Source organism: Polyodon spathula, chromosome 20 (assembly GCF_017654505.1).
Source record: "Polyodon spathula isolate WHYD16114869_AA chromosome 20, ASM1765450v1, whole genome shotgun sequence".
Taxonomy (NCBI): Eukaryota; Metazoa; Chordata; class Actinopteri; order Acipenseriformes; family Polyodontidae; genus Polyodon; species Polyodon spathula.
Window position 1 is genome coordinate 6,244,077 of NC_054553.1, and position 23,041 is coordinate 6,267,117.

At 40.0% G+C, this 23,041-nt stretch overlaps 1 protein-coding gene across 3 annotated transcripts in view; it reads right to left on the reverse strand.

The window, feature by feature from the left end:
- The window catches only part of LOC121295201 (connector enhancer of kinase suppressor of ras 2-like), a 100,590-nt gene that overhangs the window by 5,760 nt on the left and 71,789 nt on the right, over nt 1-23,041 (reverse strand). For all 3 annotated transcript variants that reach the window (XM_041219617.1, XM_041219616.1, XM_041219618.1), the window contains 7 exons: nt 22,546-22,793; nt 12,138-12,172; nt 8,831-8,879; nt 6,042-6,090; nt 5,511-5,683; nt 4,720-4,793; nt 3,826-3,897 (listed from right to left, as the gene is read on the reverse strand). In XM_041219617.1, coding sequence (XP_041075551.1) covers nt 3,826-3,897; nt 4,720-4,793; nt 5,511-5,683; nt 6,042-6,090; nt 8,831-8,879; nt 12,138-12,172; nt 22,546-22,793 — 700 coding nt within the window. The remainder of the gene's footprint in view (nt 1-3,825; nt 3,898-4,719; nt 4,794-5,510; nt 5,684-6,041; nt 6,091-8,830; nt 8,880-12,137; nt 12,173-22,545; nt 22,794-23,041) is intronic.

Here is a 23,041-nt window from a genome sequence, read left to right on the forward strand (position 1 = left end):
TTTATATTATACTGTCACAACTTTCATCTTTCTAAATTTAGCAGTACAGATTCAGAGAAATGCAATACTCGTCTTTTCTTGGAAAAGTCTTTGCTGTTGGGAAAGATGTTGCTTTTAGTTTACAGCTACACTGTAAACTACTGTGACTAGAAATGTTATCACTGAATAAGTCTAGTCTCACCAATCAGACATGCAAAATGTAGGGGCGTTTGTTTATGCAGATTTCCGAGTGCACTTTAGCTCTGTACGGCCACTGCATATCGATACAATATTACAGTCACAAGGGGAGAATAAATATCTGCAGACAAACAGGAACAAGCAGCTGCATTATGCATGGAAGGCTAGCACAGGTCTCTGTATGTGAGCTGTACTCTGAAATAGGAACATTCTGCTCTGCTAAATTCTCAGCTGGCCTCCGCAGCGTGGCTACGAACCTGCATCAGATCGCAGCAAGCAAACTACGATGCATCCCCAGTGACAGTCAAGAAGCCTGACGATGCCTTTAACCTACTTTTTTCTTTCCACACTAAAGTATTATGATAAGGATGGGGTACGGTGTGGGGTAGTAGGCATTATTTTGATCTGACTTCGGCTCGTCTGGATGCAGATACTGCCTGGCCATGTGCAGACAGTGATCCTTCCCTTATCATTCCTGTTTCTGCACACATCTGCTTCCAGGGGTCTATTTTAGTTCCCAGCCTGCAGTGGCAATTCATCTCTGTGAACCAGGCTCTGACAGCACAGAAACTAAAAACGCGTCTCAACAGGGAATTTTATTTTTGACACTCATGCCTCTTATTTTGTCATTTTTTTCCCCCACAGACATGGAGATAGTAAGTCTAAGGGTTCTGTCTTGTTATCTGTACTTGTGACCAACTTGTAAGGACTTCAAATGAGGTCCTTGCGCACTTAGGTTGTTCTTAGCTTACTTTTTAATGTAGAAGTTTTTTTTTTTTTTATCCCCACCGAGATCCTGGGATAAATGATCTTCTAAACACGACATAAAGGAATTAGAATATCGAGATCCTTTACCGTATAGAAAAGCAATAGTTTAATTGTCACACCTTTAAAGGTTACAATTAGTTTGGAGGAAATCATTTAGACGTTATATAATAACAAGGTTTTCAGAAGGAAAGAAGAAGACTATCTATGTGTGTGTATGTGTGTGATCCTATTTACAAGCACTGAACGCAGAGTACATTTTGAAACAAGCACAGCTGGTTCTCCAGAGGAGGCTCACGTGTAGTGCAGGGTGGTGAGTGGGGACGGTAGTGAGGTAAGGTAGAAAGCTTAGACGCCAAATGGCTTCTCATGCGGCCGACAATACTTTTAAACATAGCTAATGCTGTCACCTGGTGGAATTAAAGACACATAAAAAGCATTTAAAGGGATGTTATTTGTGTGTTGTAACTACTGCTAGGTGTTATTCTCTCCCGAAAGCTGACTTTTATTTATTTATTCATGTATTTATTTATTTATTGAGTCCATTTTCTGGGGATTTACAAATTGTGTTTCAGGTTTTTTTGTTTGTTTTATTTTTGAATTTGATATTAATGGCTCTCGCTTACTCAAGCACTCCCTCCTAGTTTTTCCCCTCTCGGTTTTTCCCCTTCCTACAGGCGCCTCCCACCTTCCAGATCACTAGTGAACACTAGATGACTCTCCAGCTGCAGTAGCTTAGTAATAATTTTGAGAGGTGGGACTCATGGCTGCAGACTCCCTTGAAGTACACGGCAGCCTGAGATCCCTAGATACAAAATGTGTGCTGTCCTTTAAAAATATATTCATATAAAATGTTTTTCTTATGGCTGTAAAACCACGTTTCAGTACAAACCACCAACAGGGTGGAACAGGGACAAGAAGTCATATTTTAAGCGACTGTTTGCAATGGCCTGTGGTTATCGGAACTACTGAGCCTACAAAGAGAGCTCTTAGGTTGGCATGGCGACAAAACCTAGCAGCCACTGTTTTGATGCCCTCCCTTTTCTTACATTATAAATTGGGATTTTGTGTCAATGTGAAGGCAGACATAACAGCTATGCAAATGTGTTTTATTTAAAGGTGTGTAAACATCACATATTTTACAATTTCTTTTCAGTGACAAAACCTAACATAGAAATATATATTGTATACTACAGACAGATAATAGTTTTAGTTATCATCATTGGTAGGATCATTTTTTGACATTTTCTTTACGTCAGCATTTATGTTATTAATGTGAAATCTGTGCAAGACCCCCTAATATTCACGATCAATGTGTATTTCTTAAATCAGCCTACATATTGTTATATTACCTTAGGGGAATGGGGGAATGTTCTATAGGATTGCTGCAGTGCTTTGCTCTGCTCAGCCTGGGATCAGCCTGCGTGGCTGGAGACTGACTGACTGAATCTATATGACCTGGGTAAATTAAAATGGTCTTTTAACTAAAGAGGAATTAATTTCAATTCCCGTGACCACGGGGGCTCCGACTTTCCAGTCCCACCCCCCACCCCCCCACCTTAAGGGGGCTGCACCGCTGACACACCTCTCAACGTTTGCTAATAGATTCACAATGTGAAAAAGGAAGTGCCTTGAGGTATTAATCAATGAAATCTTTATTTAACCAGGCAGGTACCAACTGAGAACTGGTTCTCATTTACAGTGTTGACCAGAGGGACTCAAGACATGGATTAGAGAATTAGTCAGGGAGGAGGAGCAGGGGGGATTAGGGTTAGGGTTAGGCCTGTATTTGGGATTTAGCCTGGATGCTGGAGCAGATAGGACCTCAGTTTAAAGAGTAAGCACTTTCAAATTACGTTATCTTTCTTTTTTTTTTTTTAAATCAGTCCCATTACTATTGCTACATTTCGAATTGCAATACGAACTGAGTGGTTCGTATTGCAATGACTCCAATACTGTGTTTTGTTTGTAATATTTTTAGTCTGTGTTAAGGTGTCCTTCTTACTTTCTCTGTTTTTATGGCTGTGGTCATTGTGTTGTTTTATGTATATACCACAATATACATGGATGCAGCAACACTAATATTGTCTTCTTATTTTTTTTACTTACTTGTTTTTTGTTTTTTTAGTTCCTACACGACCTGTGTAATTGCAATGTAAGGAAAGTGCAATCAATGTAACAAGCTATTCTAATGGCAGTCATTGACTGGTATAATAATAAATGAATAACATTTTCAATGAAAAGAAGTAGTGTGGTATTCAAAAATGATAACATTCACAAAATTAACTATACTATACATTTCCAAAACACCACCCCAATTGAAAAACTAGTAAATTCAATAGGAAACATATTGATTATGCTACATTTTTTTGGAAGGATCTGCCTGAGCAGCATTTGCGTTGGGTAGTGATGTACAACTCTGTCAGCTGCACCCATGCAGCAAGCTGAGACTCTGAGGGGCTCAGATCTGGGTGATTCCCCAGTAGAAGTCTATGAGGTGTTGCGTGCCGGGAGTCCAGTCCAAGCTCCATTGCTAATTGCTAACTGCCATTTCAAAAGCAGGACAGCTCCGCAGCTCACAGCTCAGGTGCAAATGCAAAAAAGGGAAACTCAAAGCATCACGCTGGAACGGAGAACTGCTTATCTTTAATCTTTCTTATTCTCACAGCTTCTTAGGCTGTTCTCAAACTGAATGCATGCACATGTGGACAAGGACCAGCCCGCCACACAAACACAAGTTATTACAGCTGCAGAAAACTTTAGAAAAACAAATTTAAGGCAAAGTGCTTTCACAACAGGATGCGTCCTGACGTTACTTGGGTAACCATCAGAATACAAGTGGAATGGTATACCTAATAGAAAAACACATTCAATCGTTCTTACCTGTTCATTTCCTCTAGGCAGTCCGTGGCAAAAAAGAAACTCTTGATTTTGGGATGGCATGCTTTAAAGGCGCTGGGAAGGAGAAAAGGGAAAGGGACATAAGCGTTACAGCTTCTTGAGTTTTGTAGCATTGCATTTTTCATTCTGTCACAAACATGTACACACTTGACTCTTGGTAGATTTGATAAATTGGGACTACAAATTCACAAAAGGGGTTTAGCCATTTGTTTTACAATACACAGTACAAGGCACAAACACTACCCTCCAACATCTGTGCAGATTTAAAAGCTACCCCAGTACAGTAAACTGGAGAAAAACACCATTGTGAATGTAGTTAAATGTTATTATAAGCTGAGGGAATCCTGGTTCTGCTATAAACCTGGAACTCCAGGGCTGCGATGTTGAGAAAGTGACTCAGAAACAAGCTTTGGAGATATGTGAGAAACAGAAGGACTGAGCAGAGGCTTTTTGAGGTTACCCGCTGCTGTGAGTCATCAGAGACAAACACCACAGAGACAGTCGCCCGGGCTACATCACTGAGGCCTGCACTACATGGGTATGTGGATCAGCCTGCAGGTACACACTGTCTCTATGTACCGCACCTTAGAGGTGCTATTAGCTATCACATTGCACACAGCAATTTTCAGTGAAAAGGGTTAATAATAATACATTAGAAAATCACATTTTACGATAATTCACACTAAAACTATTGTACACAAAGAACCCTATCTATAAATCATCCCTTATTCTGATGGTCTCTTGTTAGGAAACATGGTACTTCCTCCCAAGAATCCAAGGAATGACCACATCTAATGTATTATGATGAGTAAATGAAATCAATATTACAAGTATTCTTTTCCTGTTTGAATAAAGACTGAATGGTGGTGAGCTTACAATTTCCGTCTGCATTCTATGGCTCGGTCTATCCTGAATTCTGGGAGACTGATGAACCCTTCTGCCTTCTCATCCTATCAGAGAGAAGAGGAGGGGAGATGAGAAAGAGAGATTAGAGAGGGAGAGCATTACAAATAAGAATGAAAGAATGAAAGATGAAATCCGGGAGCCGGCTCGCTAACTGATGCTGCCGATAATTCTACTGTCCCAGCTCTAGATTTTTTTTTTAATCTCATATCATGTCATCGTTTTATAAGCTGATCATTTTTATTAGCTCGCTGCAGTTGCTCTCGACCAGGAATCCTGGTATTATGGACAGACAGCCCATCTCTGTGAAGTCAAGGCTAGGCTGATACAGCTCAGTATGGAGTGGTGCAGGAAAGTTGTTCTGAAAAAATACTGTATCATCTGCAAAAAAGGGCGATATAATTATCTTGATTCCATATTGTTTGTTCTTGTGAGGGGAGAGTCACAGGCCATCCACCAACAGTCAATTAGGGAAGGGAGCTAGAACTAATCAACATATAATAAGGAGAAGTTGCCAGGCTGTTTCTCCAGTGGGGCCACAAAGTGTATATTTAATTTTCTCTAACTTGAGGCAGCCTGCTTGCAAAGGAACAGAATCAGGCATCGAGCAAACAAATTTGTGAAGGCCAGAGTGTCTGATTGGAGTTGTGATTTCACAATAGAGGGGTTGAGGGTTAGGTGTAGGTGAGGGTTGTAAGGTGTAGAAACAGTTTTGATGAGTGAGGCATGGACAGGTTTCATTGAAAGTATCACTGGACCCTTACATTCTGGTTGGTGTACCAGTAGAGTGAGGAATCCTTGAGGATGAACCAGTACTTCTTCCACTTCTGGATGAAGTAGCCCTTGGCATCCTTCTTCTTCCAGAGCCAGCCCTCACAGTCGCCATGGCCCAGGTCTTTACAGGAGATCCTCCGCCGGCTTCCGCTGGTCAGAGAGCCTGGGAGAGGGGGTGGCAGGGAGACCTCATTACAGGAAACTACTAGCACTGAGAGGGCTAAATACACGGTGACACTGTTTACCAGTTCCTCATCTCTCCGTACCAACTCACTATTCCTACCATGCTCATTGGTTCAAACTGATAGGCCACACTATGCACTATCCCCAAAGCCACTACCAAAAATCTCTCACTCTGCTTTCCAGTCCCCCACACTAACCACAAGTCCACACAAGCCTCACAGCTTTAATCAGAGCCTGGGCTATTGAAGTTCAGGAGCACAGACTACCAGCTCAGTTTTATAGATAACAAAATTAATTACCACCTCCCCATGATGCATAACGAAACTATCGCTTCTTACCTTTGGTTCTCTTTTTGGTTTTAGTCCTTAAGGAGGCGTAATGAAATGACTGGAAAACAAAGAAAGACAGAGAATGAATGGAGAAGCTGATCAGGGTTATTGCTGAAACAAACAGCACAGAGCCCCACCACCCAACACACAGGAGCAGAGGGAGATCATTCAAGTCCAGCTTATATACTGTACATCCAAAACCTCAAAATATAATCAAAAATAGGTACAACTTCTAAGAAACTTGACACTGATGGAATGTTTGTTCACTGAGTTTCTTTAGGTTTTTCCAGGTTATATACAGCATTGTCCCCATAACCCGGTCCTGTGTGTCATCTCCAAACCCCAGTAGTATCCAAAGCAACATTGGAAGCTGTCTCATTAGTCATCTTAAAATCTGTGCTTAGGACTTTAATCAGAAATGTGCAAGCCTGCAAAAGGCATCATTACAATGCAGGACACCTGCCCCAGAGACTGTTCCACACTTTCTTAATTATGTGCTCTGCCTCCCATGTCTTTTCAAGGCAATTAAAGGTATTAAGGCACCAGAAGAGCAGGTTGCTTGCAGAACCTTGCATTTTATTAAAACCATCCATTGCTTGTCCAAGATCTACTGCACTGGCACCCCAGTGTCTCCTATAGAAAAAATTAAAAAAAAAAAAAAAAAAAAAAAAAAAAAAAAAAATATATAATATATATATATATATATATATATATATATATATATATATATATATATATATATATATATATATATATAGACACACACACACGGTATCCAAGGCACATGCAAAACAATAGTTGAACTGTTATAGCATGCCTGTCACCTTATAAATTGAATTTGTCTTTACAAAGCTGGGGCTGGGGTGGTACAGTCAAACTGAAATATCTCCTCCACGGAATAGACTTAAAGTTACATTTGAAGCAATGAGTTAAGAGAGCCCAAATTCCTTCTTAGACTTATGGAAGGTTCATGACTGAAAATTAAATAAATAGTTACTATTAATACAGGGGGTGTCATAGCTGCTCATCAGATGAACATGAGCTGAATGACAGCAGATAGAGGTTTATTAGGGTTCTGCTGGATCAGGCCCATTAAAACAGCGTCCTCCCAATAACAGCCTCCCTGGATTAACATTAGCGGACACCGGTTTTCCCCGCAAAAATGACTAGCTTTAGGGCTGATTGATGAAAAATCTGAATTTACACCCGAAGAATGCGTGACAGCCCTTTCATTTCTATTACACATTCCTGCCTTTATTCTTTTTTAAAATTATTTTAATTAACCAGTATGTTTTTTTTAACAGAGGTAAACAATGGTAAAAACACAGTAAAGTCTAGTAAAGCCTGAATAAGAACAGACGTGAAACATGGGAAAATATGACAAACTATTTCATGAATATGGGAAAAACTGTGGGGAAACTTCAAAATTACTGTGTAGATTGAACTTTTATACAACATGCTTCATACTATACAGTGGTAGACACAGTCAGCTATGAAAATGTCTAAATATTTTATTGCTTAAAAGCAACGCAATGTCCTGATTATTTCCACATTATGTACTGTACATGAGTTATTTCTCTATTTATAGTGAAATGAGCCTTCATGTACAGTATCTCATTTTCCATCATGTTATTCAGGAACAGCTTGCTTACTGTATAATTAATGGCTTCTCTTTGATCTCAGCAAAATATATGTTCAGGCTTTAAGGCGCTGGTTATTTCACTCCAATTATTCAGAATGGAAGAGCTGCTTCCATCCACTCTGTGACTCCCCTCTCCTGCACGTGACTCTAATCCACACTCCACCAGCTTCATTGTTCTATAATAATATTTATTTTGTTTAGTTTCCCTTTGTTTGTATTCTCTATGGTTCTCTATCATTGTTTCTGCCTTAGTATTTGCCATGCTTACAAATTATTCCAGCAAAAAAACGCTTCTCATATTCTGAAGTGAGGAGGGGAAGCATATTAGTGCTGCGCCCACAACTGTATCCTGTAGGTGAAGAACTGTGCACTGTGCGACACTAATACGTTTCCCCAGCAGAGCTGAAACTTAACATTAAAAAACAGACTACAGAAGAAAAAAAAAACATCCCTTAAAAAACAGAATGTTTAAAAATAGTACTAATACCATCAAGTTCATTTGAAAAGCTGCCCCAGTTATTTTAATTTTCAAAGCAGATGTTATGTGAGGAATGGGCAGCAGCATAAAATCACCCCCCTGGCTTTTTGGCTCTCAAAAAGATGACTTGGACTTGAAAAAAGAAAGAGTTACATAAGGAAAAAAAATGTGGGTAAAGCAGTGATCTGAACATGGACACACTTCTAGCGCTGACACACCTATAGCCAGAAAATACTAGCAATAACCTTGACTCTTGGCAATTATGTTATATGTATCTTTTGCACCAACAAATATTCAGATTCTTGCACCTGAATACCTGTGGCTTTATATGGGTTCACTTGTATAAAAAAATGCTGTCTTAGGTTTTAGCCTTCTTGATTAATGGTTACTACTCTCTTGTATGATTTGCATTATTACTGAAACTTGTTGTATAAATAGATTATTCAGTTGTTTCATAAGCGTAATACATTGTTTTAACAGCGATTTAAAACAGTTAATAATTTAAAATGGCCCTGCAGCCCAGGCCTGGGTGCAGTTTATACTGGAACGGTGGCAAGCATGATCTGAACAAAACAACTATAGAGAAGCATACCGAACATACATCATTAAACAGGTAAGTCTTTAATATTGTTATGTTGATGATATATCCCTTTAAATAAGAAGATGACTAGGGCTTACCTTCCTCATGGATGTGACCCCTTGTCTATCTATTCCAGAACTAGCATACCTGTAAAGAGAGGGGAGAGGAGTATTAACAAGGGGGGTTACAAAGGGGATTAAATCATTGTCTGAACCATTGACAGCTTACTCATTAGACACACTCGAATTCTCATGACACGAGCGATGCATCATCTTCATCTCCAATCAGCATCATAACCAAGTCACTCACAGAGTTTAACATGAAAGGTGTATTTATTGCTAATGGAACAAGGATGCCAAATCGAGTGACAATGCCTTGTGCAGTATAGAGGCTGGACACAATATAACATAACACAGTTGTCCTTCTAAAGTTCAGTGGGGTATTTCATGGTAAAAACAAAGCAAAGGTAGTGAAAAAAAAAAAAAAAACTGCTGTGGTTAACCAAAGCATATTAAACGCATTGTATAGATATGGCAAAACCATAGGAAGCTTTTATCAGGGGGTCATTATGGGCAACCAGGAAGGCAGTGATTCATCAGAAATATTTCTGAGTGGAAATTAGCACACTCTCCTTCATTTTTGAGAATTTTTCTGGTAGAACATACATCATTTGTGGAGTCTTAGATTGAGAAGCACCTGCCAGTCAAGAACGTACGGTTAGCTCTCTATCAAATTCTGACTGGGAGGGAGATGCGGCATTTACATGTTACAGAATATCAAGGCTCTCATTTGCATAACAATGGCTCAGCCACAAAGTGTATGCTATATGCACAATTTATAAAGCAGTTTAGAGGCAATTACAGTTCTGATAGGAGATGCTCTTGCAATTAGCTTTCCAAACCATTCTTAAACTAGCCTGTTTCATGATCTCGGGTTGCCTCGGTTTAATGTGTGTGTTTCATCCCACCCGAATGCTATTAGTGAGCAGCCAACGGGACTGAGACGAGCACACCGGACCATCACTATATATCATATCAATACCTCTATCCCCTTGATTTTTTTCTCCACATATCTCATTAAAAGACTGGAAGGGAGTGTGTTTTGGATCGCTGTCCTGCTGCGGGAGCTGAACTGATGTCCAATTAGACATCAACCAGATGGCAGCACAAGTTTCTGTGGGATGCTGCGATGCTTTTCTTTACACATAATTCCATTAATTCAATAAGATCGACACTCTGACTGCCGTTGAACTCCCCCACACTATCACATTACCTCCCCCATGTTTAACTGATGGCACTGCGCCCCATGGTAGCATTCCCTCACCTATACCATCAACAAACAAATACTGGGGAGACCCCTCGAATTTCACAAAAACACAAGTTTACTGTGTTTTTCCTATGCATGTATCAGTCCAAGATTAACTTCTCTGTTTTTTACAATGCAAAATACCCATACATACTGTACTTGTAATAGAGTAAACAGCTTTAAATGTCATGTTGTTCTTAGCACAATTACACAAATGATGTTTTTCTGAGTGCATAGTCAAAGTATTATATAAATATTTAAAAAAACAAAGGAAGGAAGTGTAAAATGTATTTAATTAAATTTGATTTAATTCAATTGTAATGCAGTACTATATATGTTTTGCAAGGGTAGTGTAGAATCTGTAATTAGTACCCCACTAAATGCCGGAAGTTGTCAAAATATAGCTTCACAGGAAATCAAATGGCAGAACTGAAACTTAGTTTCAAATAAACAAAAAATACATTATGTTTAAAAATAGTACTAAAAGCATCAAGTTCATTTAAAAAAGCTGCCTGAGTTATTTTAGTTTTCAAAGCAGATGTTCTGTGGGGAATGAGCAGCAGCATAAATTGCTAAGAGCTGTCACAGGCCTGAATCACACCCCTGGCTTTTTGGCTCTCGAAAAAGATGACTTGAACTTGAAAAAAGAAAGAGCTACTCAAGGAAAATAAAAAACATGGATAAAGACGTGATCTGAACATGAACACACTTCTAGAGCTGACATACCTATAGCCAGAAAATACCAGCGGGGTTCTTGTTAATTAAGTTGCATGAATACATTTGCACCAACATATATTCAGACTGTTCCATTTGAATATCCGTAGTTTTATGTGGGTTCAATATTATGAAAAGCTTTCTTGTCTCAAGCTGGAGCCTTCTTAGTTAATTGTTACTCTTGCATTATTTGCATTATTACCGTAACTGGTCCTAGAAATATATTCTTTAATTGTTTCACAAGTGCAATTACACCAATTTAAAACAGTTTTCAATTTAAACTGAATAATCTTTACTGACTTTTAGATTCTACAATCGGTATATGTTCATGTTTTTTGTTTAAGGAATTAAACTTAGATACTTGTTTGTTTTAAATGGATATTGAAACTTATTTTATCTCAATATTTGTTGGTTCCACTGTCTCTGTGAAATCTCCGGTCTTATCAAGTCTATTTGACTGCTATATAGGTGGGTTAGCGCTACTTGTCAGCATGCATGTGACAAAGATGTGAATCATCCTTCCTGTGTGTGTATTGAATGGCAGCCCTGTGTGTTCACAGTGCATTGTGGCTCGCAGCCTGCTCGTTCACAGGCCTGTGGGAGTTCGCTGTGTGGTTTCCTTTACCTCGCTGCTGCTTCACTGTGATCCAGCTCGCTGACAGCAATCACACTCACTTCAACTTAAACAGTATGCTTCTGCAGTTAAACACTTTGTTTTTTTATTGGACTATTTTCTTTTTAAATTTATTGCTCCATTAAATGAAATTAATATATATATATATATATTTTTGTATTCATAGAAAAAAATGAAGACCAGGTTCATTAGCAATGCACATCAAGATGGAATTTATAAAAATAAAAAATAAATTCACATTTTTGTTCTGTGGGGTAAGGAGTAACACATTAATGGACATGTATTTGAGTCTTTTTAAAGCGACCAATTTTATGTAGTTAGGAACAGTTTGCTTATGCTTTGTATTAATTTTTTATTATCAATTTTACCCCTATGTTCTACCTGATTTGAAATGCCCAATTCTCTCAAAAGATTAATAAACCGACCCAACAGAACATGTGCTAATGGAGAGTCAACCATTTCAAAATGATATTCTGTGGAAAATGTAGTATGTGGTGCCTATAATTAATTTACAGCACAAAAATAAAACTAGAAGGTAATCCACTGTGAAGTGAATTGAGCCCATATCCTTTCAGTTCAGACATGAACTTGCATCACACTGCTTCTTGTTTCTGCTCTTCACAATGGTTTTCACAGTACAGCTCAACACAGGAAGTCTACAGATTACAAACAGACTTTGGTTTATATACTTTATATTCGCATCTGAAACCCAAGAGCGGCCCAAACAAGAAGAGCCAGCAGAAGCTACTCACCGATCCGAATCTCCTCGCAGCGTGTCCCCAGCTCTCTGCAAGACAGAATGTGACAGAAGATGCTTGTGAAGGACAGCTCTCGACTCATGGAACAGACACCAACCCACACTTCCTCACAGAGGTCTCTGAGAGCTCTTTGTATGGGCGTACAGGAAAATTAGGTCACAAACACATATCTATGCTGTGGTTAAGATAGGGGTTATAGAGAATGAATTACATAAATACATGTATGCATACACATCTGAGTCATTTGTTTGATCTACACTGAACAAAAATATAACACATTTCAAAGATTTTACTGAGTTACAGTTCATATAAGGAAATCAGTCAATTAAAATAAATTCATTAGGCCCTAATCTATGGATTTCACATGACTGGGAATACAGATATGCATCTGTTGGTCACAGATACCTTAAAAAAAAGGTAGGGACGTGGATCAGAAAACCAGTCAGTATCTGGTGTGACCACCATTTGCCTCATGCAGCGCGACACATCTCCTTCGCATCAAGCTGATCAGGCTGTTGATTGTGGCCTGTGGAATGTTGTCCCACTCCTCTTCAATGGCTGTGCGAAGTTGCTGGATATTGGCGGGAACTGGAACACGCTGTCGTACACGTTGATCCAGAGCATTCCAAACATGCTCAATGGGTGGCATGTCTGGTGAGTATGCAGGCCATGGAAGAACTGGGATATTTTCAGCTTCCAGGAATTGTGTACAGATCCTTGCAACATGGGGCCGTGCATTATCATGAGGTGATGGTGGCGGATGAATGGCACGACAATGGGCCTCAGGATCTCGTCACGGTATCTCTGTGCATTCAAATTGCCACTGATAAAATTCAATGTGTTCGTTGTCCGTAGCTTATGTCTGCCCATACCATAACCCCACTGCCACCATGGGTCACTCTGTTCCCAACGTTGACATCAGCAAACCGCTCGCCCACACAATGCCATACACGCTGTCTGCCATCTGCCTGGTACAGTTGAAACTGGGATTCATCCGTGAAGAGCACACTTCTCCAGCGTGCCAATGGCCATTGAAGGTGAGCATTTTCCCACTGAAGTCAGTTACGACGCCGAACTGTAGTCAGGTCAAGACCCTGGTGAGGATGACGAGCACGCAAATGACCTTCCCTGAGACGGTTTCTGATAGTTTGTGCAGAAATTCTTCGGTTGAGCAAACCCACAGTTTCATCAGCTGTCCGAGTGGCTGGTTTCAGACAATCTCGCAGGTGAAGAAGCCAGATGTGGAGGTCCTGGGCTGGCATGGTTACACATGGTCTGCGGTTGTGAGGCCGGTTGGACGTACTGCCAAATTCTCTAAAACGACGTTGGAGGCGGCTTATGGCAGAGAAATTAATGTTCAGTTCTCTGGCAACAGCTCTGGTGGACATTCCTGCAGTCAGCATGCCAGTTGCATGCTCCTTCAAAACTTGAGACATCTGTGGCATTGTGTTGTGTGACAAAACTGCACATTTTAGAGTGGCCTTTTATTGTTCCCAGCACAAGGTGCACATGTGTAATGATAATGCTGTTTAATCAGCTTCTTGATATGCCATACCTGTCAGGTGGATGGATTACCTTGGCAAAGGAGAAATGCTCACTAACAGGGATGTAAACAAATTTGTGCACAAAATTTGAGAGAAATTAGCTTTTTGTGCGTATGAAAAATTTCTGGGATCTTTTATTTCAGCTCATGAAACATGGGACCAACACTTTACATGTTGTGTTTATATTTTTGTTCAGTGTAACTGTGATGCCATGTAAGAACTAAAGTAGTCTTGATAGTTTCAAACAGGTTACAGAGGATCTGAATTGAACCACACCATAAGAATATACAGGCTGCAGACCATGTAAACTGCATTACCTGTGCTATGAAAGAGACTGTGCCTGCAGTGTGTTTACAACAAATGCTGGTAAAATCAATTCAATCGTTAGCTACTTTGAAGCAGGTGCAAAGGTAAAGGCAAATTTCATTAGGGGAATCAAATGGTACACAACTGGAAACTGACTGCTTTCAAACAGGGCCTACAGCATCTAGAATTGCTGCTGTAATTGATTTGTGTTAGAATATGAAACAACTTGATCATGTGCAGCAGTAGTAATATGTTTTATATCATTCTTAAAAGGAATTGTGCACTGTACAAACTAACACAGGCTATCCTTCTACTTAATATTGAATTAATCTAACATACACATCATATTAAAATAAAGCTTACACTAAGTCACTCAGTCACTCAAGACTGGTAAACGCTAGTAAAATCCCAGCAGGTTATTAAGGACTCAATACATCTACTAGCTCTAGTTTCGTAAGTTTTGAAGTAAAGTGCAAAGTTGGCCATTTCACTGAAAGGAAACTATTATAAAACAACCTACAGTGATTTGGATTAGGAGCAATTCAACAATTTTCAGTGTTTTGTTTTTTTTGCTGATTGTATCATTTTATAATGGTTTTAATCTTGGCACATCATTTTTGACAGAGGCACTCTCAATGTCAGTTTCTCACAAATGCGTAAGTGTATGCTGCATCCTTATCACCTCCTTTGTTCCTCCCAGGTGCATTGCAGTGATTGACAGCTTTACTTTAACTCCAGCACAGCTCAGCAGCACTCCTCATCATTGAAGAAGGGACACCTTTTAAGCGCATAGTTAGATTCACAATGTGAGAGAAGCAGCTTCCCCTCTGCTCAGGCCAAGAATAGCTTCTCCCTCAAAGACTCAGTTACCACTGCAATCTCTTTGGCTCTCATGTTTCACAACCTCTATACACATTTCCCCTAATACCCCATCACTGTCTCTATTTATAAAACCCTCTGAGATCCTATTTTTTTTAGTTTAGCCAGTATTGTTTCTAGAATGTCAATAAGTACACAGTCCATGCTGGGAGGCCAGGATGTAAGACGATCCCTAAACTGCAGCACAGAGCAATACCCCATACTTGAGTATTAGGGGAGTGAAGTGTATCTAGTACAGTATAACACAAACACACAGTCTCCCTCCCACACACACACGGCAGGCTTTCCCAAACCTGGAATTCCAATCAGCCTAAAGTTTAGTGCTGTACCCAATTCGCCACCCACACACTCAGTATAACACGGTTCCATCTAGCATCCCTGAAGCTAGATGAGCAGATCTCTCTTGAGAGAGGAGGGCTTGCCAGTTAACCAAAAACACACAACAGCTCATCAGTAAATTAAAGACAGTTGCTTGGGTAAACACAGCTGGGACGCTAGGAATCTGTTCTATCCCTGCGCAGGGGTGGACACTTCTATTAACTCATTTGTTTGCTGTTGTTCCCGGAACATCACAGGACCTTGACAGTGCAGACAAAACTGTATCGTCTTCCCACACAAAGCATCACTGCACCGTGTACCCCAACGGTTAGAGTAGAGGACTGGGAGGCAGGACAGAGCTGATACACTGCCATATATTGCAAGGGACACAAACCATGGGCCAACTTTTTTTCCAGTTTGTGGCACTTCTTTGTGTATGTATAAAACCATTCTTGTAAGATTGACATGCACATTTCACTGTATGCCACCTCAGCTCCTATCAAGCTCCCTTCTCCCATGTCCCCCACCCTTGCTGTTATCTATCATCCACCAAAGAATAACTCTGCTTTTACTGTGGAGTTCTCGCAATTCCTCTCCCTAATCTGCACTTCAACTGACAAAATTCTACTCCTAGGTGATTTCAACATCAATGTCGACTTGCCTTCTTCCCCTCTAGTGACCCAGTATCATAGTTGATCACCTTGATTCTCCTCTGATAGCCCCTCCTTCTCTCTTCCTTCTCTCCTCTCTCCATTTACTGATGTCTCCAGCCTATGTGCCCCTTGGACCCCTGGCCAACAAATCTTGTCCGTATCTGTGTTTCTGACCTTGCTCCTTTCATTATGCACACTCTCAACCTGTCTCTGTTTTCAGGCCTGGTTCCTGCTCCCCTCAAGACTGCCAGTGCTCAAAAAACCCTCCCTTGACCTACCCAACTTCCATACAATATCCAATTTTCCTTTTCACTCCAAAACTCATAAAAGGGCCAGCCAGCTGACGAAACATCAAGAGATAAAAATCTGCTTGAACCTCTGCAGCCTGGCTTCTGGCAGCATCACAGTACCAAAACTGCTCCGGATTGTGAATGATCTCCTGCTCAATGCTGATTCTGCTGCTCCCTCTGTCCTTGTCCTCCTTGACCTAACTGCTGCTTTTGATACCATAGATTATAGCATTCTTCTTGATCGCCTTCAGAAGTATGCTGGGATCTCTGGAACCTCTCTCTCTTGACTGTCTTACTTATCTGAGGTTCTCTGACTCTGGCTTGCTTGTTATACCCAAGCAAAAGCGTGCCATGTTTAGAGAGCGCTCTTTTAGCTTCATGGCCCTGTCTCTCTGGAACTCTCTCCCAGCTTTAGTGCATGCAGCTCCCACAATCACTCGCTTCACATCAACTCTCAAGATCCACTTGTTCTCTTTTGCTTTTAATGCTGTCTAAGCCTGATATCTGTTATTAGCTGTTGTCTAAATTGCTATTTCAGGTTTTGCACTCCATCTTATTTGTTTAATTCTGCTTGACATACACACCCACAATGTTTAGAATTCACATCCTAGACTTTTATTTAATGTCTATATTTAAAGTATTTGAATTGCTTTTTAAATGCTGTATTTAATGTACTATGCCCTATATGTAATGTATTACGAAATGTTCCTCATTATGTTGTAAAGCGCTTTGTGATGATGGTCCACTATTGATTGATTGATTGATTGATATTCATGCAGCTTTTAAGGCTTGATAATACAAATGCAGATAATGAACTCATTTCCAGAAAGGGCTTTTAGATGACTCAGTTGTCATCTGGTCGCCCTGGTCCAAACAATATGCTCTGAAATGTATTTTTAAAGGGGGGGGTGTGCTTGCTCTAAATGTGCAGAATGCGGGCGGCTGACAGAGATTTGAAAACAGCTGCCCAGTTGCTTAAGCATGATCCATCCTGACAGTGTTTAAAAAAGGATTCTGTAACCTTTCGCCAGCACTGTGCCACCACCAAAGAGCTTTAAATGTGTCCCTGGGGGCAGCACTGAGGCTCCGGAGGTGCCAGCTTGGATCATTGAGTACTCAACAGCTCCGCTGATGTGATGCAGCTCACTGGCTGCAACTGATGCTTTCAGACACCCCACTCCATGGGGCCTCTGAGCAACAAGCAGTCCCATAGGTACAACGGTGCAGAACAGTAAAACTGCATTCTTCAATTCATTATTAGTGTTAGTGCTAATCAAAGCGCAGTTACATTCAGGTTAACTAAAATTATAAGTGTTAATATCAAATTATAGTATATATATATATATATATTATATATATATATATATATATAGATATATATATCTATATATATATATATATTGTACATTGTGCCGTCACCCCAATTATAGGGGGGTTAATATCTGTCCCTGACAAAAACAGTGAGAATGCACATTTCTATTGATTGGGATATAGACCAGTAGTTTTCCCCTGCACGGTCCACGTGATATTTTTTAAATTTAGAGCCAGGTGACAAGATATTTAAAGAAATCAGCCAGGTCTGTTCCAGACGTCAACTATGGTGTAAAGGAGCCCGACTTCCACACGTGCTCAGTTGTAGTAAAAAAAAAAAAAAAAAAAACGCCTTTTTGTATGTTTTGTTTGGTTAGAGTTTGTGTTACAGGTAAACAGCTTAGCTGTCCTGTTGCAGTTAGGTTCCTGTGTTTGTGTAGTTAGTGCTCGTAAGAGCTAGGTGTTTATTTTGTGTTTATTAAAAAGTGAGCGTAAGAGCTTTAAAAACTTCCATCTCTGTGTCTGGGTCTACGTTGGAAGTGCCGGCCAATTTACTATATATATATATATATATATATATACAGCCCATTGTAATTAAAGGTAAGCACTTGGGTACAGCACTTTAAAGTGTCAAAGTTATAGGTTAATTTCCATAGGTGCAATACATGTATTATGATATATTGGTTATTTAATACAAGATTTGCCTATACTGTATGTATCATTAGGTAACTTCCTCCACCAAAGTCACCGGGCCCATCTTGGTATGTGTTTCAAGCTGTCCCAGTTCAAATCACACAGAGATAAATCTGCAGCTGATGGAAACAAACAGGATCGGTATTAAACTGCTTTCACATCAAACCTAATGACAGACCCAGCAAATTTAACCCAGCAAATTTATTTGAACGAATGTGTTTTTCTACTTGTTTTGATTCACTCTGTATACCATCTTTTGTTCCAGTCATCATATCCTGGTGACATTTTCAAACTCTGAAGTTGAAAGCAACCCTGTGACCTCAAAACACATCTTCTCTCAAAGTTCAGCTAGTAGTACACCACAGTGTAACCATTAACCTGTACCCCCCTGCAACATGAAGGGGATGTAAAAAATGTTCTAATGCTACCGGTGCAGAACTTACATCCAGGCAGAGTGCTGCAGGGGGACAGGTTAATGGTTACACGCTGGTGTACCAGCTGTACTTAGAACTACACATGCTTGAGAGTTCTTTTGAGGTCACATATGTGCTTTTAGCTTCTGAGTTATACAGAGATCACCAGTATGTGATGACTGAAACCGAAAATGATACACAAAGACATTCTCAACAAGAAGAATAATACATTAGACTGGTTGCTCTTTAAAAAAACAAATATGTACAGGTAAAAAGAAGGCAAGATTTGTCTGAAGCAAAATCATAACTGCCGTAAAGAACGGGCAATGTCTACAACAAATGGGAGCAATGTTTGGAACTGCACTCAAATTCAATTTTTTTTTCGTATCCTCCTTTTTGTTTTTTTAATTCCGAAAGTCATGCCAGGAAGGTGCTAGGCGAAAGTGGAATCATACTGTTGCTCTTATGAAATGATAAAAGATGCACTGCTGTCAGACAGGTCATCATTTCTGCAATCCTTTCATAGCTGGGAGATCGTGGACCTCCGGTCAAATAAGATCCTCTTTAAACAAATACCAGCAATCAAAAAAACTTGTTTCAGCTCATGATTCCGACGACTTCCCTGATGACGCATGACTGACAGTATTTGTTTTTCCAGAAAAAAAGAAGCTATATAAGGGAATTTTAAAAAATCATTAGTCCAGCAGTTTGAACCCCATCAAAGGGCACTATGAGGCTGCCAAGAAACAACCGGGCCTGAGAAGAAAACAGCACTCATCACTGTTCAATAGGCTGCCTCGACTACTACGTTAGAGCACCACGGTATTGAGGGATACCGTTATCTACAAGTGGGTGACAAAAGAATGAGAACACGTTTGTATTAATGGCCTGTGTGGAGGATTCATCTGTTATGCAAATGGTATCGCTGGCATGCATTCCAGTCAGCTTCAGGCACGATGAGCAGGATTTTATAGAGGGCTTATGGTAGGGACAGTCACCTGGAACCTCTTGAGCCAACACAGCCTGTTTGTTCATAAAATGTACGATATCCCAAATATTAAACCTAACATTGTGATAGTGCAAGCAAAAAAACACTAACAACGCTACGTCATTTCAGAACAAGTGTGCCTTTGCATTCACAAAGCAGCTTTCCTTAAAAAGTACAGAACAGAGTATTCACATCATGACACAAATCTGCGTAACTGGTTTTACGAGGTTCAAAACCGACTGGCGACTGTGTTATTTTTAAAACGGGACAGCTAAAAAAAGACTTTCTGGGACAAGCAGGATGAAGCAGGTTTGAGGTGTGCTAATTTTCTGACAATTACGGATGATGTAATTCACAGAGGTACTGTGCCGTGCAAGCTGGCAGACAGCAGCTTGTATCCACACAGCCTGCACCCGAATTAAATCCTGACAGCAATGGCAAGATTCCTCACATATTAAAGAAATGATCGATCCAGTAAAACCCAGTGTTGTTTTTTTTCTTCTTCTTCTTTAAACAACAAAAATATTCATAAAACATTTTTAGACCTACAGGAGCCAGGCTGGGCTAGGTCAGTCCATAACTTTAAGCACAAGCGCAGAGGTAAGCCCTATCCCTAACCCTAACCCTAACACAAACCCTACCCCAACCCTAACCCTGGCATCTTCAGTCCAGGTTTTTGTTCCAGCCACGTTCTTAATTGTTTAGTTGAACCAATTAAGCCTACAAAAGTTTTGCATCACCCCATAGAATTAACTAATTTTGCTTCTAAAGTAAAATGAAACCTGTTGAATAATGTTATGTTAACATTGAATTTTATACATCTCTGTAGTTTTTCATATACTTAATAAGAGAATTTGAAGAACTGAAAAGTAGTAGTATTATTATGGCTTCCGGTAGACTTTTGTGATGTAATTTAGTAGTTTCTTTGATTACATGATGTTAAATAAAAGATCTAAATTTGGTTCATATATATTTTTTGTTATGTCTCTCCTAAAATTGTAGGTGATGATAGCTGTAAATGCATGCTCTGAAGGAGTTACTTATTTTGCTAACGAAATGTTTTCTACTAAACCTTGAAAGGAACAGCCCTTCAGGACTAGAATTGGGCACCCCTGCTATAGATGACCCATGTCATATTAAGAGTCTTAAACCAAGTCTTTACCTTGATTTTCTCCCCAGTGTGGAAAGCCCAATTATTATTTTTATCTTAGTTCACTGCTGCAACTTCCTGGTGACTCTGGGAATGTTGGCTGAAACACACGTGTGGTGAACCATGGATTGGCCTGCTGACCTAAGTCTCCTAGGAACCTGGATTTGAACCTGTGATCTCCAGGCTATAGGGCGCATCCTGCACTCCACATGGAGTGCCTTTACTGGTTGCGCCACTTGGAAGCCCTCATATTAAGAGTCTAAAACATTTTCTGTTCCTCTGCCTGTTAATTTTAAAGCTATTCGATTTTGACAGTGAAAAATGTGACGCTCCCTGGCTCGATTAACTTAAACATCTCACTCTTGCATGCTAATCCCCTTCTTCCCAAGCAATAACAGAGAGTGTCTTTGGAGATAAAGTACAGGCACTCATTGAACTGAACAACTGTGAATCGTGGGGATTGAGAATTCCCCACTCCCAGGGAAAAGACAAGACTGATGTGCAAAATTGCAGAAACTGAGGGTCTCTATTACTGGAGCACAGGATTGTACTATATGGAGTATCGGATTCAAGTCTGACTTTCTTTTTAAAAGCGCCTTGGGATGGCTTGTCATGAAAGGCGCTTTATAAATTTGATTTGATGTGTAGTACAGTCACGGTTAGAGCACTTGAATGCACTGTGAAAGGTAGTGGGTTTAGGTGGCTCAGAGTATTTACTAATCTTACCACTACTAATATGACTTGGTGTTTGCACCAAAGCCATTCATTCCATCTGGTTTGGTAGTTTATGGTCATGCCGAACTGAAGAAATGTATACCTAGCAGACCCTTTAAGCCTGCTTTCTTAGAAGCACAGTTCCCACACTGGATTGGGGAAGTGAAGATAACACTCACATTGCGTTAGAAGCCAATGAGGTTGGCACAGTGCTGGGGTTACCCGTTCAGTGCGCGCAGATCTCAGTGCCATTCTGGTTGCTATCTGCTCTCTGGAAGCTGTAATTACCCAATCAGGTGCCAGCAAGGAGCTTTCCGGCATTTCTTAGTGGGCTGACAGATAAAAACGATAATTTCAAGGGCATCTAACTGCGAGGAGTCAGCAAAGAATATAATAATAAAAAGAGGGATTCCCGTCTTACATACTGTAGAGTACGCACTGCTGAAATGACCTTCCTCTCTCGTTCATTGACACGACAGCTCTTGCTGGCAGTCCTTGTTCACACTATAATTCCCCTGCACAATGAAACTATAGCCGATAATGTATGTACATAGGAAAGCAGTGCTGTTTCAGATGCCAAGCAATCTGAATGAACTCCAGGTGACCTGGTGAAGAACTGGAATGAGCTACATAGTTTATTTTACTTAAGTGATTTTATATATATATATATATATATATATATATATATATATATATATATATATATATATATATATGAACCAAGTAGTAGTAATATGCATTATAACATTCTTATAACATACAGTGTTCTTATTTCTGATTGTAATCTATAATGGTTAATGGCATAATTAAAGAACATGTTTATAGATTGTATTTAACCACTTAGAACTGATACCAAGCTGAATTGTTACTGGAATTGTTGTGCTATGTTATAAGCTATGTACATCTTTTCTGATAACACCTTAGTTCCAATTTTAATAACGCAGTATTACTAAAAACTCTTATAATAATTAGAAAAAAACCTGGATATTAGTTCTAACATTCTTTACAACACATCGCTTTAATAATGATAATCTCCTTATGCAAAAGGGGCCATATTTCCTAATAAAGTGTCCATGCCTGTAGGTGACATCCATTTGTACACAGGCTAGCTCTACGGACTCCAGCATGTTAAAGTCAACTTACGTGGTAGAGGGGGACAGTGTTGCTCTCGGGCGGAGGGAAGGACAGCAACTCTGACTGGGACGAGTCCAGCCGCACAGTGGATGTCAGCAGGGAGGGGCTGATGGGATAGTTGGGGCTGCTGGGGTTCTTGCCCTTCTTCCGGGATCGCTGGCCCGTGTCCCGCTTACACTCCCGCTGGGTCTCGGGCTCCTCCTGAATCACCAGGATCTTGTCGTCACTCAGGTAACGAAGGAGAGAGTTCTCAGAGTCTGAAAAAATGAAGACAAGGAGGCTGTCACCATGCTTCCCTTCGCTGTGCTCAGACCAGAGACACAAGCAGGTGCAAATCACTAGCTGGAATAAAGTGTCTTGCAAAATTATGTAGATTTTATGTAGAATAAGCAAAGCCGTTTACTGCAGTATACTATGGTGATAGCATAGCAAAGCACATGTAAGCAAAACAAACTGGTAAATGCATAGCATAAGCATGGGGAAATGAAATATTATTAGATTTAGT